Genomic DNA, 13,491 nt, shown 5'->3' on the forward strand with positions numbered 1-13,491 from the left:
ATTTTAGAAGTGCCAACGCTCTTATTATTTTTATTTCTATATTTGTAGTCAATAAAAAGATGTGGATAGACAGGTAACCCTAGCGAAGGGGGTTCAAAGTCATGTGCTGTCTATGATCTGGTCTAAGCTATTTAGCATTTTTAAAAGGAGCTTGTGTAGGTATATCGTCAAAATATTGGGTAGCTACCTAGCTAGCTAACTGTGTGCTGATTCCCTCGTTTGCAGTGTTTCCTGTTGTTCTCGCTATAGCACGTATGTCAGTCTGTTTTTTTTTGGCGATCATCAGAAAACGTCGATCACCAGCTTCATTACTACCCATCTCACAATAACTACAATTCCTGTACAAACTATAGCAATAACATTTCATCTGCCCCGCTGATGCTCCAAAAGCCTGAGTATAGATTTAAAATGGGACTAAATGACGGTGCAACCGCAAGGGGGTATAGCTCAGTGGTAGAGCATTTGACTGCAGATCAAGAGGTCCCCGGTTCAAATCCGGGTGCCCCCTCTTTTGGTCTAACTTTTTATTTAGATGTTTAACACATATGTCCTTAACGCAGTTGAACAACATAATTATGCATTTCATTAGCATCAAATCCAAGTTATGTCAAAGGAAAGTCCCACACGGTCTATTTGTAGCACAGTTAGACATGAAACATGCATAGCCTGGGTTCAGACAGTGTTTCTTAACTCTGGTCCTGGGGCACCCTGCTCTGCACATTTTAGTGCTTTCCCTGCTCTCAACTCTCAACCTGCTCTCAGAGTTAAGGGGAATGTGTTAAAGCAGAGAGTCCACTAAAATGTGCAGGGCTGGGTGCCTCCAGGACCAGGGTTGAGAAACACTGTGTTCAGTGAATGTAAGGTGACCCATTAGGCCATATATGTAATGGGTGAAGATGTGATGGGGTTATAGAGCATTTGACTTTCCGGGCACTTCTTTAGCAACATGGTGTGTTATATAGTGTGAATATATATAGTGTGATGTTAATAGTTTATTTACATTTAATTAGTAATATGTAGTGGCTTTTGAGGAGAAGATAAGCATGGGGACTGACATAGTAGAGCAATTCTGAACACAACCATGACTCGCATGAGATACGCAGAGTTAGGCAGGTCTGATGAGAGGTCTCATTCAGCTCCACCAAAGATTCATAATGCAGTAGCAGCGTTATGTTTCCAACGGTATCTGTAATCCATGTACAAATTGAAGCTGTTTTGAGAGTAAAGAGAGGCCCTACCTAGTATTAGTATGTTGTTCCTAATAAAGTGCCTGGTGAGTGTGTATGAGATAAACACACTGCAAACAGACTTTAGTTTACACACATAAAACACATCGGAGCACTGATCAAGTGACCCATTACTTCAGGTGTGAAGAGCAGGTGAGAGTGCAGGGGGTATAGCTCAGTGGTAGAGCATTTGACTGCAGATCAAGAGGTCCCCGGTTCAAATCCGGGTGCCCCCTTATGGCTAGCACTTTAGCAAAAGGACAAATACAGCTCTTTGACAGTGAAACTCTGCGAAAATAGAATAACGTTAATCAGTTTGCCAATGTAATGTGTTCTTTTAATGTGGCATATGCTGGTAGAAGCTCACAGAACAACATTAATGGTTGCAGAACTTTGGTGTCAGGTTTAATTTGTTGTAATGATGTCCTGCACGGTTAACAACTGACTTCAAATCACTTAAAAGTCTAAAATTCATAGTTAGTAGTTAATTTGACGGTGTATTTGACTTTTCCTGCACACTTTCTTCTGTGCTTATGTGCAGCTGTAGAGTGACACCCAACAGAACAAATAAGAATGTACCATTTTAATTAAACTGCAAAAAACAAAAACCTTAAATAATAATAATAATAATAATAATAATAATAATAATAATAATAATAATAATATTTATTAAAACATATTTTTATACATACATCTTTAGCATTTCATCTGGAGCTTCATCTGGGTTCAGACAGTGTTTCTTAACTCTGGTCCTGGGGCACCCTGCTCTGTACATTTTAGTGCTTTCCCTGCTCTCAACACACCTCAACTAATCAGCTCACTAACAAGCCCTTTCAGAGTTAAGGGGAATGTGTCCACTAAAATGTGCAGGGCTGGGTGCCTCCAGGACCAGGGTTGAGAAACACTGTGTTCAGTGAATGTAAGCTAAGATGGAGTGTTGGGGGTATAGCTCAGTGGTAGAGCATTTGACTGCAGATCAAGAGGTCCCCGGTTCAAATCCGGGTGCCCCCTTCCAGGCCTTTATTTAGCAACATGGCTCTTCAGATTCAAGATTCAAAGCTTTATTGTCATATGCACAGTAAGGAAACTAGTTTCCCTGTACAATGAAATTCTTACTTTGCTGCCCACATTGGATGTCATAGAATAAAAAGTATAAGTATAAATAGACAAATAACAAGGATCAAAAATTAAACATGCAGAGAATATATAAAATAAAATATAAAATGTAAACAATTTAGAATTATACAGGCTATATACATTGTGCAGGTATGTGCTACATTAGTTACATTGTAACAGTCTGTAGTAAAGTGGTGTTTGTGCAAAATGAGCTGAAATATAACCATACAAGAACAGTTACATGTGCAAAACGATGTGTGCAGCTGTATGCAGACACAAACAGTCAAGTACAGTAGTGCAACTATTCATGTGCAAAATGATATGAGTTAGTGCAATTGTTATAAATACAGTGATGTCTATGAGGGGAGCCATCAGCTCAACTGTTTAAGAGTCTGATGGCTGTGGGAAAGAAAGAGTTCTTTAATCTGGTAGTCCGGCATTTCACGCTTCTGTACCTCCGACCTGAAGGTAGAAGTGTAAATATTCCATGTTGGGGGTGGGTGGGATCTTTGATGATGGAGGCAGCTCTCCTGTGGACTCTGAGATTGTAGATGCTCTGCAGAGAGGGTTGTGCCATCTTGGTGATTTTGGTAGCAGTCTTTACCACTCTCTGCAGGCGTTTGCGGTCCTTCACAGTAGTGCTGCCATACCACACAGTGATGCAGCTGGTCAGGATTGATTTAATGATGCAGCTGTAGAAGTTGCTGAGGATTCTGGGTGACATGTCAAATTTCCTCAGCCTCCTGAGGAAGTACAGCCGCTGCTGAGCCCTCTTTAGCACATATGTGGTGTTCAGTGTCCAGGTGAGGTCATCACTGATGTGGACCCCTAGGTACTTAAAGCTGCTAACCCTCTCTACCTCAAGGTCCCGGATAAATAGTGGCTGATGAGGTCTCCTCTCCTTTCTCATGTCCACTATCATCTCCTTGGTCTTGTCCGTGTTGAGGGTTAGGTTGTTTTTGGTACACCATGCCACCAGACTGTCCACCTCCTTCCTGTAGGCTGCCTCGTCTCCGCCAGTGATACGACCTATCACAGCGGTGTCGTCAGCAAACTTCAGAATGATGTTGCCAGGATGGGTGGCGACACAGTCGTGGGTGAACAGGGTGTAGAGGATAGGGCTAAGGACACAGCCCTGCGGGGTACCAATGTTGGTGGTGATGATGGCTGAGGTCCTGTTTCCAATCCTGACAGACTGCCAGGAGTGGCACTCTGTAGAATATAGTGTGATGTTAACAGTTTACTTATGTTTCATTAGTAACATGTAGTGGCTTTTGAGGAGAAGAGAAGCATGGGGACTGACATAGTAGAGCAATACTTTACACAACCATGACTCGGGATACGCAGAGTTAGGCAGGTCTGATGAGAAGTCTCATTCAGCTCCACCAAAGATTCATTATGCAGTAGCAGCGTTTTAAAGTAGCTGAATTGCTGCATATTGTTGCTTTAATGGCAAAACGTGTGCTGCAAAGGTAGATTATCAGTGTGCCTCATTGAATGGGATGAAACGGGTATTAAACCCACACCAGCATGATCTCTGAAATGTTTTTTTAAAGGTTGAGAATGACTGTTTGTAAGATGGTCAGTGAAATGCACTTGCATGTTGGGGTTTAGCTGCATTGAAGTGCTTTTGCTCTGCTGGAATTGTGTGACACTAAAATGTGCAAGGCTGAGTGCCTCCAGATCCAGGGCTGAGAAACACTGCATTACTCCAGGTGTCAAGACCAGGCAGGTGTGTAGGGGGTATAGCTCAGTGGTAGAGCATTTGACTGCAGATCAAGAGGTCCCTGGTTCAAATCCGGGTGCCCCCTGTGCAACATTTTTAGCAGTACCAAATTTTTATTTGCGTTTGTCAAATACAAATAAAGTCCATTTAGATATCTCAAGCAATAGGCCTACCTCAATCACTCCTGGTGACGCAGTACAAGTAGAAAATATACAAAATATTCAATACTAGGGTCCAAGGCCATGTTAAAAATCCAGCAAAAGTTGGTAAAAATCCAAATATGCGTGATTGGAATCCCTGTGTCCCAGATTCCCAGCCGGCTATGCAGCACAACACGACAGCACAGTAAAGCAGAGGAGTGTGGTAGGTGGTGTCGTAGATGCTGCTGTGTTTACTCACTATACCATTACGAATCCTTTATGTGGTGAGCTAACTTTAACCTTTATGTCATTTATATAGTGATTACATGTTCAAGTGGACTGTCCCCAGCCTCTGAGCCAGGTAGTCTGAGGCCCCTCTGCCTCTGTTATTTTGCTTCATTAATGAAGAAAGCTGTAGTAAGATACACTAGCTTCAAAGGCATTTTCAGAAACATCACTGGATGTTAATCTGAGGATGTAAGAAATAGTTCTCTGTTGTCAGGTTGTTTCTGGTTTAAAGAACCTGGAAATAAATTATTTCCTTCAGTTAAAAGGAGAGAACGTTTATCTCCTGACTAAAATCCATTCAAAGCTTCTGCAGGAGTGTCATGATGTCTGCTTAGGGGGTGTAGCTCAGTGGTAGAGCATTTGACGGTGGATCAAGAGGTCCCCAGTTCAAGTCAAGAATCAGTGGTGTTCTGTAAAGTTGGATGATATGCCTCAGTTTGGAGTGACGTTTAAGGAAAAGCAAGCATGTAGACGGACTGAGTAGAGCAATGCTTTACAGAAACATGGATGAGATAAGCACACAGTTAACAGATTTTAGCTTATTTAAAGCATTGCTAAAATTGTCCAGAATTAATTGAGGACCACGAGACAAATGATTGCCTTCAGTTAACAAGAGACAATGATCGTCTTGTGACAAAGAGCCGTCTGATTTATTGTCATGGCTCCTTCGTGAGACAGTGTGCTTCCATGTAGGGGGTATAGCTCAGTGGTAGAGCATTTGACTGCAGATCAAGAGGTCCCCGGTTCAAATCCGGGTGCCCCCTTCTGGCTAGCTCTTTAGCAAAATGGACAAATACAGCTCTTTGACAGTGAAACTCTGCGAAAATAGAATAATATTAATCAGTTTGCCAATGTAATGTGTTCTTTTAATGTGGCATATGCTGGTAGAAGCTCACAGTAGCTCACACTTTCTTCTGTGCTTATGTGCGGCTGTAGAGTGACACCCAACAGAACAAATAAGAATGTACCATTCATTGTTAACTGTGTTTGCTGTTGCAGCACCCTGTTGCTTCCAGGCCTAGTTAACTATTAAACTGTAAAAAAAAAAAACTTAAATAATAATAATAATAATAATAATAATAATAATATTTATTAAAACATATTTTTATACATACATCTTTAGCATTTCATCTGGAGCTTCTTGAGTAAATAGCCATAGCATTAGCATTAGCTGCCTAATGCTGAGAGTGTCCCCCTTGTGCCACCACAACAGATCTGACCATTCAAGGCATGGACTCCACAAGACCTCTGAAGGCACCCTGTTGTATCTGGCACCAAGACGTTAGCAGCAGATCCATTAAGTGCCGTAAGTTAGTAGGTGAGGTGGGGCTTCTATGGAGCATTTCAATGAGTCTTAGGTGCCCATGACCCTGGTTTACTGGCTGTCCTTTCTTGGGGCACTTTTGGTAGGTACTGACCACTGCGTACTGAAAACAGCCCACAAGACCTGCCTTATGTTTTGGAGATGTTCTGACCCAGTTATCTAGCCATTACAGTTTGGCACTTGTCCAAGTGGCCATTTTTCTGTTTACTTGCTGCCTAATTTATCCTCCCTTTGACAGATGCCACTGTAGATTTAGACAATCAATGTTTTTCACTTCAACCATCTGATGGCTGAGGTTTGCTTCTTTGGTTTACAATGGGAGTTGCAATGCTAATGTAGCTAATAAAACACTGGACGTATACAGTCTCCTTAAATTCTCACGTCCAAAAATGTCTTTCAGTCCCTCTTAAAATGTATCCTAACCTTCATACTTGACCGAAGTAAGTCATACCATATTCTGACAAAAACAAACCTCTCTGTATATATGAATGGCTCTCGTCATCACAAAGCTCAAAAATTAAGCACTTCTAAAAGTCGTTCTGGAAAAAAAACGTCTGTTAAATGGCATAAATGCAAATTTAAATGAATTAAAGTGAGAACCACTTTTTTATGTTGTACTGATGTATGTGGTGTGAAAGTGGAACAGTACTACAAAGCAAGACATCATGTGTTTGATAATGTAATTAATATTTTAGTTTAAATGTTTGAATAAGGTCCATACATGTTGTTTTTCCAAATCATTAAAATGGTTTACATGGTTTTTGATTAATGTCTCCAGCAAACAAAGGAAGATTTAGCTTATTGAAATGTGATTGGTGACAGTCTAAGTCCAGTGTTGGATAGTAAGGTCAGCCTAGCATCTCCCATTCCAAACTAAAGAAACACATAGCAGATATTAGACATGCTTTGGCTAATAGACTGCATCTGGAGTAAGCCATACATGATGTTTATTAGATATTTAAGTGTAGTCATGGCATTATGTAGGGCTGTAAACTAGGCATGATTAATGAAGCTGTGTACGCTGTGTAATACAGGCTATAGTTCAGTGCTAAGTACTGAATAAACATAGTAATACAGGCTGTCCTGTGGGAAGCAAATTTCTAACAATGATTAAATGACCTGGATAGTTATGATGAATACTGTTGTACATTTGAATAAGACCCATTTCCATAGTGAAAGGCTTTTTCAAGAACTTTTATTTGTACAAAAACTGAAAAAAAGCCCAAGAAAAATAGACATAACCTGAGTAACCAGCCTGCTTTCAGAGTTACAATACTTATTTCATTTCAGCACTTGCAGGTTTTTATATCTGTCCATCACAAATAAGGTCCACTTAAATATTTCAAGTAATGCTTCAGTAGCTTAAAGGCTGGGCACCCATCTCAATGGTCATGTGACTTGGTCCCTTCCACCAAGGGGCTGTCTTTAGGCAGTGATCCTCAACTCCCAGTGGAGCCGAACAGTCTGTGGCACCAGCGGCCAAAAGACACTGTTCATTCGGAGTTCAACATTTCACAGCAGAATCCTCCTGTCCTGGTCAACACAATCCATTTGCAATGTAAACAATGTGGACCTCTAAAACGGAGTCACATAATATGCAAACACACCCACATGTACACATACACACACACACACACACACACACATGCATGCTTTCAGGTTTGGCAGGAAAGTTTGTGGCATGTGGCGCCTCCAGTCTGTTGTGTTTAAAGGGGGCTCTGAGTTGGCGCTAGTCCAGACTGAGGCACTGGGTGCTGGACAAGGGCGAAGGCAGGCCCGGCGTGCTCTCTTACTGGTTCTGGAAAGTTACAGCAGACGACTGCAGAACTAGTTTGCTACAACCCGAGAACGCATCCAGTCCAAACTTGCAGGTAAACTAGAGAGAGAGGAAGAAAAGGAAAAAGGTCAGTCCACAATATTGGCCTTTGCAATTATGGGGTCACAAAAGGGTAGCATATGCAAATTACCCCTTTAATCAATCACAAGCTTTATTATTGTTTCCATAAATAATGAAGTGTTGGCGTAAACCTAGAAATGTAATCTCCCTAATTTTTGGCCCCCAAAACAGAAATGCAGGTCAATGTTTAATCATACTTCACTGTACTATTCTCAAGGCTACATGACACCCAAATAAGCCTGTTATGACAACTGACATAAACCTACATAAACATTTAAGGCTTATTCCAACAAGTGTCAGGTGTCATACAGGTGACTTTTGTCAACTTTAATGCCATTTCACCTCAAGTGTTATGAAAACTCATGTTTTGTTGGAACAATTATTTGTATGCATAATTATGTTTATGCAGGTTCATGTCAGCTGTTATGAAAGGCTTATGTACGTGTGTGGGCTGTCCCTCAGGAAAGTGTGACTCAAACTGTATCTTATGTTATGCAGAATCATCTATAGCTGTGTTGATGCATCTACAATTTTAAATATTGTATCTACATCTTCGTAGTGACTCACTAGTGATATGAAACCTGTAACGTTGAACAAGACTAGCATATGCGTTTTATTAAAAACACCTTTGTTTTTTATTGTTGAAAAAATTATCCCAAACTTTTGAACACTAGTGAATCACTAGCATAGCGACTGCAAAAATGAAACACATATTTTTCCCAAATCCTTTTTCATAAATTAGTGGTCACACTTACCCCTCTCCGGTGAGTGCACAACAGGCCTGGACATGCCACGAGTGGGCTGTTAGTGAATTGAGGGTAAGACTGTGGGAAATTTCTGCTGCTGACATGCTGTCCTTCATGTCCTGCTTATTGGCCAATACCAGCACAGAGGCGTTCTGTAGATCCTGCGAGAGGGCAGCAGGTTACGTATTTACACAGTGCTGACCAAATATAAAGACAACTGTAGATGTCAAGGGCATGTAGAAGCATATGAACTCACCTCATGCGCAAGCATCCGGTGAAGCTCTTCTTTAGTAAGAGTCAAACGCTCCCGATCTGTGCTGTCAACCACCAGAATCACTATCTGCAAAACAAGACAGGAAGAGAGGCAATGGTTACACACCCCGTCACTTACTGTCACAATAGCTTTTGGAAAATAGCACCATATTTCTTTATTGGAAATAGCACCATAATTACACTGTAATTAATTAATAATTAATATGAAACTTCAAGCAAACAAAACTTTAAATTTCAAAGAAACTTCCCGAAACTCCCCATACTTGTAACTGTATAACTTGTCATTATTATTATTATTAATAATAATCATCATTCTTCTTCTTATTATTATTATCATTAATAATAAGATGAAGAATAATAATAATTTTTATCACATAAATTAAATAATACATAAAAAATACATATATTTCAACTATGCACCACCATTGCCCAGGTCCTTCTTCTTCCCCCTCAGGCTATACCACAGCCTTCTTGAGAGGTATTTATTTATACTGTAGCTAATATAATTGCCTTTGCATATAAAATTGTCATTGAGACACAACTGGGACTGCCTTGACCTATATGCAATAGAGTTGGTGGGTTGACAAGCTACACTATATGTACAAATGTTTTTGGACAACCCTTCTACTGTATACTGATCTTGGGTGTTTCCTTTTTTTTCACCTCAGTCCACTCTGCATGGTTATTCCATGGCATTTATGGCCTAAAGCTAAGGGAAGCACACTTGGGACTCAATTGAAGGTTAAGTGTCAAGTCGACGACTTGATCCCCTGGACCAGCAGAAAGTGGGAGGCAGGGGCTGTGACGGAACTGGCCAACTACTGACAACTATTTTAGAGGGCTCTGTACAGTCCTCCTTACACTATATTTTGTTTCCTCTAAAACAAGACCATGTCTCTTACGGTAAGAGCGCAAGGCTTAATATGAAAGTCTCCGTTTTGGAGAGTAGCATAGCTTTTGGCTCAGCACTGCAGTGGAGTAACGTGTGGCGTGTAAGCTTTCATTTAACTGCTCTTTCATCCACTTTAAGGAAGGAAGTCGCATGTCATCCACCTCCCTGGGCTACACATGTTCACGTCAGAAGACAAGAGCATGAGGAAGTTGGTCTATTCTAATCTATTGCTGCACATCAAATAAGTGCTTGCACATCTGCTTCATGCATCACGTCGGCGTGCAGGCTGTGACACCCAGACGTCATCTGACTCTAATGGGGCTGTGGTTGTGTCAGTCAGGAAGTTATTCTGGAATTTTTGGGCCCAGAAGCGTGAGCGAGCTCTTTCGGTGGTGAAATGCTGATACTTTCGAATTCTGCTAACATCAGCACTCACAGTAATCGAGAAGTGAGGGGATTCCAGTAGTCACTGACAGTTCCTTTTTTCCTCCATGCTTTCGTTTTCTCCATTTGCTTGAGATGGAGAAGATCTCCACCATCATATGATACTGTTCTCAAACTCAACACGCTACTGTTTTAAGCAATCTGAAAATAGGCTTTTCTATTCTCTGGACGAAGAAGTAGATTTGATGCTCAGGGTGTTGGTTGGTGAGTATTTTTTTAATGCTTCAAGGATGTTTCATCTCAGAACAAAAGAACTGATGTAGGCCATTAGCAGGCTTTGTTTTACTGAATACTCCTTCAGCTGTACAGTGATGAGCATTCTTCTGCAAACTTGCCAAACAATGCACTGTTCACAGGCGTCTTCTTTAATGATGTGAAACATATTGTTCAACACCAGCATTGCCAACACCATCTCCACACACAAAAGCAATGTTTAAGACTGGACGGGTACCATTTCTAATTCAAAAAGCTGGGGTACAGAGCCATGTGTCACTGTCCAACAAAACAAAAGGGAAACCACATCACTGGCTCTAAAAATAACATTATGAAGGATACCTACACTACTTACCACAAAAACCCCACCCACTGTAACCATTACCATCTCTTTTCATAACCGATCTCTGTCATTTCCTGCCATTGTCAGTGCCATACACACAAGCACACACACACCTCTGTATTGCAGTAGTAAGTGTTCCAGCTGGCTCTGAGAGTCTCCTGGCCCCCAATGTCCCAAACGAGGAAGCGCGTCTTCTTGACGTTTATTTCTTCCACATTGCTGCCAATAGTGGGAGTGGTGTGCACTGCCTCTTTTGTCAGACTAGAGAATGGGAAGAAAGAGATACGTTACTCAAAACCCTGGTCAGAAATGTATAGGATGGGTTTTATCCAGCAGGTGGTGCTGTACTACTGGCCTATTGTACAGAGTTGCATTTTTCAAACATGCATGAGAGCAGAGAACTAAGAGCATGGTTAGTGACAACTGGCTTAAATAAATACCCACCTAATTTCTATTTGTCTGTATTTATAACATAATTGATTACCAAGGACAATAATAATAACTGACAAGCTTTCCAACACTAATAGAAAATACACACTTATAATAGAAGCCAATAGGAAGGAGCTTCTATATTGTACCAAAGACCCTTTTCTGTGGTCTACAGAACCATTAAAATGTCTTTGAAGGTTTTTCTTTTATGTGATTGTATTTGAAGACCCATTTAACCAGACAAAGAACTATTGGCTCTACTCTGCCTCTCTTCGAGAACCCTTGAAGTACCCCTTTTCTTCGGGTATACGAATGCAACAAATATAGATTAGACTGGAAAACAATGCAGGCTCCTTTAAATGGATAGTATGAGACAAAACACTGAAAAATAATCTGTTTTAAAAGCCTCAAACTGAAACATGTCAAATGAAAAACTGGGTTTGATCAGCCTAACGTTACAGAAAAAGGACACTTACAACTGGTAGAGAATGGTCGTCTTTCCAGCATTATCTAATCCCACGATTATCACTTTGTGCTCTGGAGGAGAGGAGAGAAGAAGGTAAAGTAAGTTTTAGTCACAAACAAAGCAGAGGAACACACTCTCACACACAGATATTCACACACACATAGCATGCTTGTGTGCTGACATGTGAGCTGACTCCTGTGAGTGCTTGGTCAAAGACCAAACAGACCATTCTTTCCACTGATCTCATCCTGAGAAACATGCACATGCATGTTTTGCTGACACAGTTCTCTCCAGCGTAATTGTGAAATAGTCTGACATAGCGTTGGAAGCAGTGCTGGGTGATACACAGGCATGCCGGTAGTTTTACTGCTGTTGACAGGTATGAGAAATGCATGAAGGTATGGAATTCCAGGTGGTTTAGTACACACTAAACTAAGTCCACCTCAGCCTGGTTAATGTGTAGAACTGAAGTCTGAAGTTCCCCTTGGTGTAAATCTAGAAACAGGCCAAACAGTCTGATGAAAACAAGCAATGTCAGGTTTGTAAGGCACTCTTTTACCACTCATGGATCTTTAAAATACTGGCAAAACCATCCAGCACTAGATAGCAGCTACCATATGAGATTTCAGCCTGTACTTTCAACTTGCTGACAGCAGAAGACTTAATGTAGCTAAGTGCCCACAGCCACGGCCTTATCTCTACTGAACAGGTTAGAAGTACAGAACATCTTCTACCTGTCCGAGCTAGTTGTGTAAGATAGGAGTCTGACAATTGCAAGTCTGCTGCTGGACTAGAAGGAATTGTGTGGAGTTGAACTTGAGGTGATGATGATGATGATGGTCACTACATGTTCAAGACTATGATTAGTCTGTCTGGGAACTACCACGAAAGTTAAACACACTGTAGGGATCTAGCTGCCATGCTGCATCTCAACCCTTAATCAACATCTTAATCAGGTGATCAAACATTTCTGAAGGCTACAAACAGAAGGATTAGTAGATCTCCAGGAGCAAGGCTGGTGCCCACTGCCTTCTGACTGGCAGCAATAAGTCATATGGTGATATTGCCTGTAGTGGGCTAGTAAGCAGAAAGGTGGTGGCACGTAAAACCTAGTTAGCTACATTTAGTGAAATGAACAGGTTAGTAAACACTCATGTCTTACCTCTGTCACCGAACACGGTCATCAGTTTGGTAAACAGTAGTCCCATTTTTCACCAAAATGCGTCGACCACAGTGAAGTTGAGAATCCAAATGTCAGTCTTTCCCTCCAAAATAAATCTCTTCGGCTTGTTCCTCAGGTATATAGTGGCTGTATAGTTCCCTCTTCCAGGTGAACTAATGAGTGCAGCAGCGCTGAGGCCAAATGATCAGTTGAATCACTTCAGCAAGCACGGAGAGGGTAACAGAGGGTGTGGGAGGGGCCAAACGCTTTGGAACATGACGCACTAAGTGACGTTTTAAAACAAATGCGTGGAAAAAGCAATCTGATTGGCCACCTACGAACGTGACGTCGACGGCTTAATTTAAATATTCACAACCGTCGTTCCAAATATGGTAATCTTCTCAGACGCGTATTTTTGTTGTCCTGCTCGTTCTCGCCTGGGGATTTCAGCAGAGGAACTTTCAGAGTAATCAGAAAAGACAGAAGTGAAAGAGAGAGGACGAGAGGGAGAGAGAAAGCACTCGGAATTCCCAGAAACATCTGTAATAGCTTTCAGGTTAACCTGCCAAATAAACACACCTATTAAACACTCCATAAACATCAGAATCAGAGTCCTAAGTGGGTTTCACATAAGAGGAGCACGTAGTCTTGGGGCACACATGTAGTACTGTAGTAATGCAGTAACACTGTAAACTGACTGAACACAGACTGTTGGCAAGTATTCGAGCAAGGGAACTGGGGGAAGAAAAAAAGGGACAAATAAGAAAAATAAACTCTATAAATTTCAGACAGAAGTACAAACACCC

General features: G+C 41.2%; 1 protein-coding gene and 5 non-coding genes across 6 annotated transcripts; 5 read left to right on the forward strand and 1 right to left on the reverse strand.

The window, feature by feature from the left end:
• Window positions 1-436: 436 nt before the first annotated feature.
• Window positions 437-508, forward strand: trnac-gca (transfer RNA cysteine (anticodon GCA)). Its single transcript has one exon. It is a non-coding gene; the product is annotated as a tRNA-Cys (tRNA).
• An 882-nt stretch (window positions 509-1,390) lies between these two features.
• Window positions 1,391-1,462, forward strand: trnac-gca (transfer RNA cysteine (anticodon GCA)). The gene has a single exon. It is a non-coding gene; the product is annotated as a tRNA-Cys (tRNA).
• A 703-nt stretch (window positions 1,463-2,165) lies between these two features.
• On the forward strand, window positions 2,166-2,237 carry trnac-gca (transfer RNA cysteine (anticodon GCA)). Its single transcript has one exon. It is a non-coding gene; the product is annotated as a tRNA-Cys (tRNA).
• A 1,844-nt stretch (window positions 2,238-4,081) lies between these two features.
• On the forward strand, window positions 4,082-4,153 carry trnac-gca (transfer RNA cysteine (anticodon GCA)). Its single transcript has one exon. It is a non-coding gene; the product is annotated as a tRNA-Cys (tRNA).
• Window positions 4,154-5,188: 1,035 nt separating this feature from the next.
• On the forward strand, window positions 5,189-5,260 carry trnac-gca (transfer RNA cysteine (anticodon GCA)). The gene has a single exon. It is a non-coding gene; the product is annotated as a tRNA-Cys (tRNA).
• A 1,738-nt stretch (window positions 5,261-6,998) lies between these two features.
• On the reverse strand, window positions 6,999-12,875 carry arl5c (ADP-ribosylation factor-like 5C). The gene is made up of 6 exons (XM_072694153.1): window positions 12,686-12,875; window positions 11,534-11,594; window positions 10,742-10,889; window positions 8,720-8,803; window positions 8,473-8,624; window positions 6,999-7,696 (listed from the first exon to the last, which is right to left on the reverse strand). Exons 1-6 carry the CDS (start codon window positions 12,729-12,731, stop codon window positions 7,648-7,650), a joined length of 540 nt encoding a protein of 179 aa, XP_072550254.1. The 5' UTR covers window positions 12,732-12,875; the 3' UTR covers window positions 6,999-7,647.
• Window positions 12,876-13,491: the final 616 nt, after the last annotated feature.

The sequence above is a fragment of the Salminus brasiliensis genome, chromosome 12, assembly GCF_030463535.1.
Source record: "Salminus brasiliensis chromosome 12, fSalBra1.hap2, whole genome shotgun sequence".
NCBI classification, from domain to species: Eukaryota; Metazoa; Chordata; class Actinopteri; order Characiformes; family Bryconidae; genus Salminus; species Salminus brasiliensis.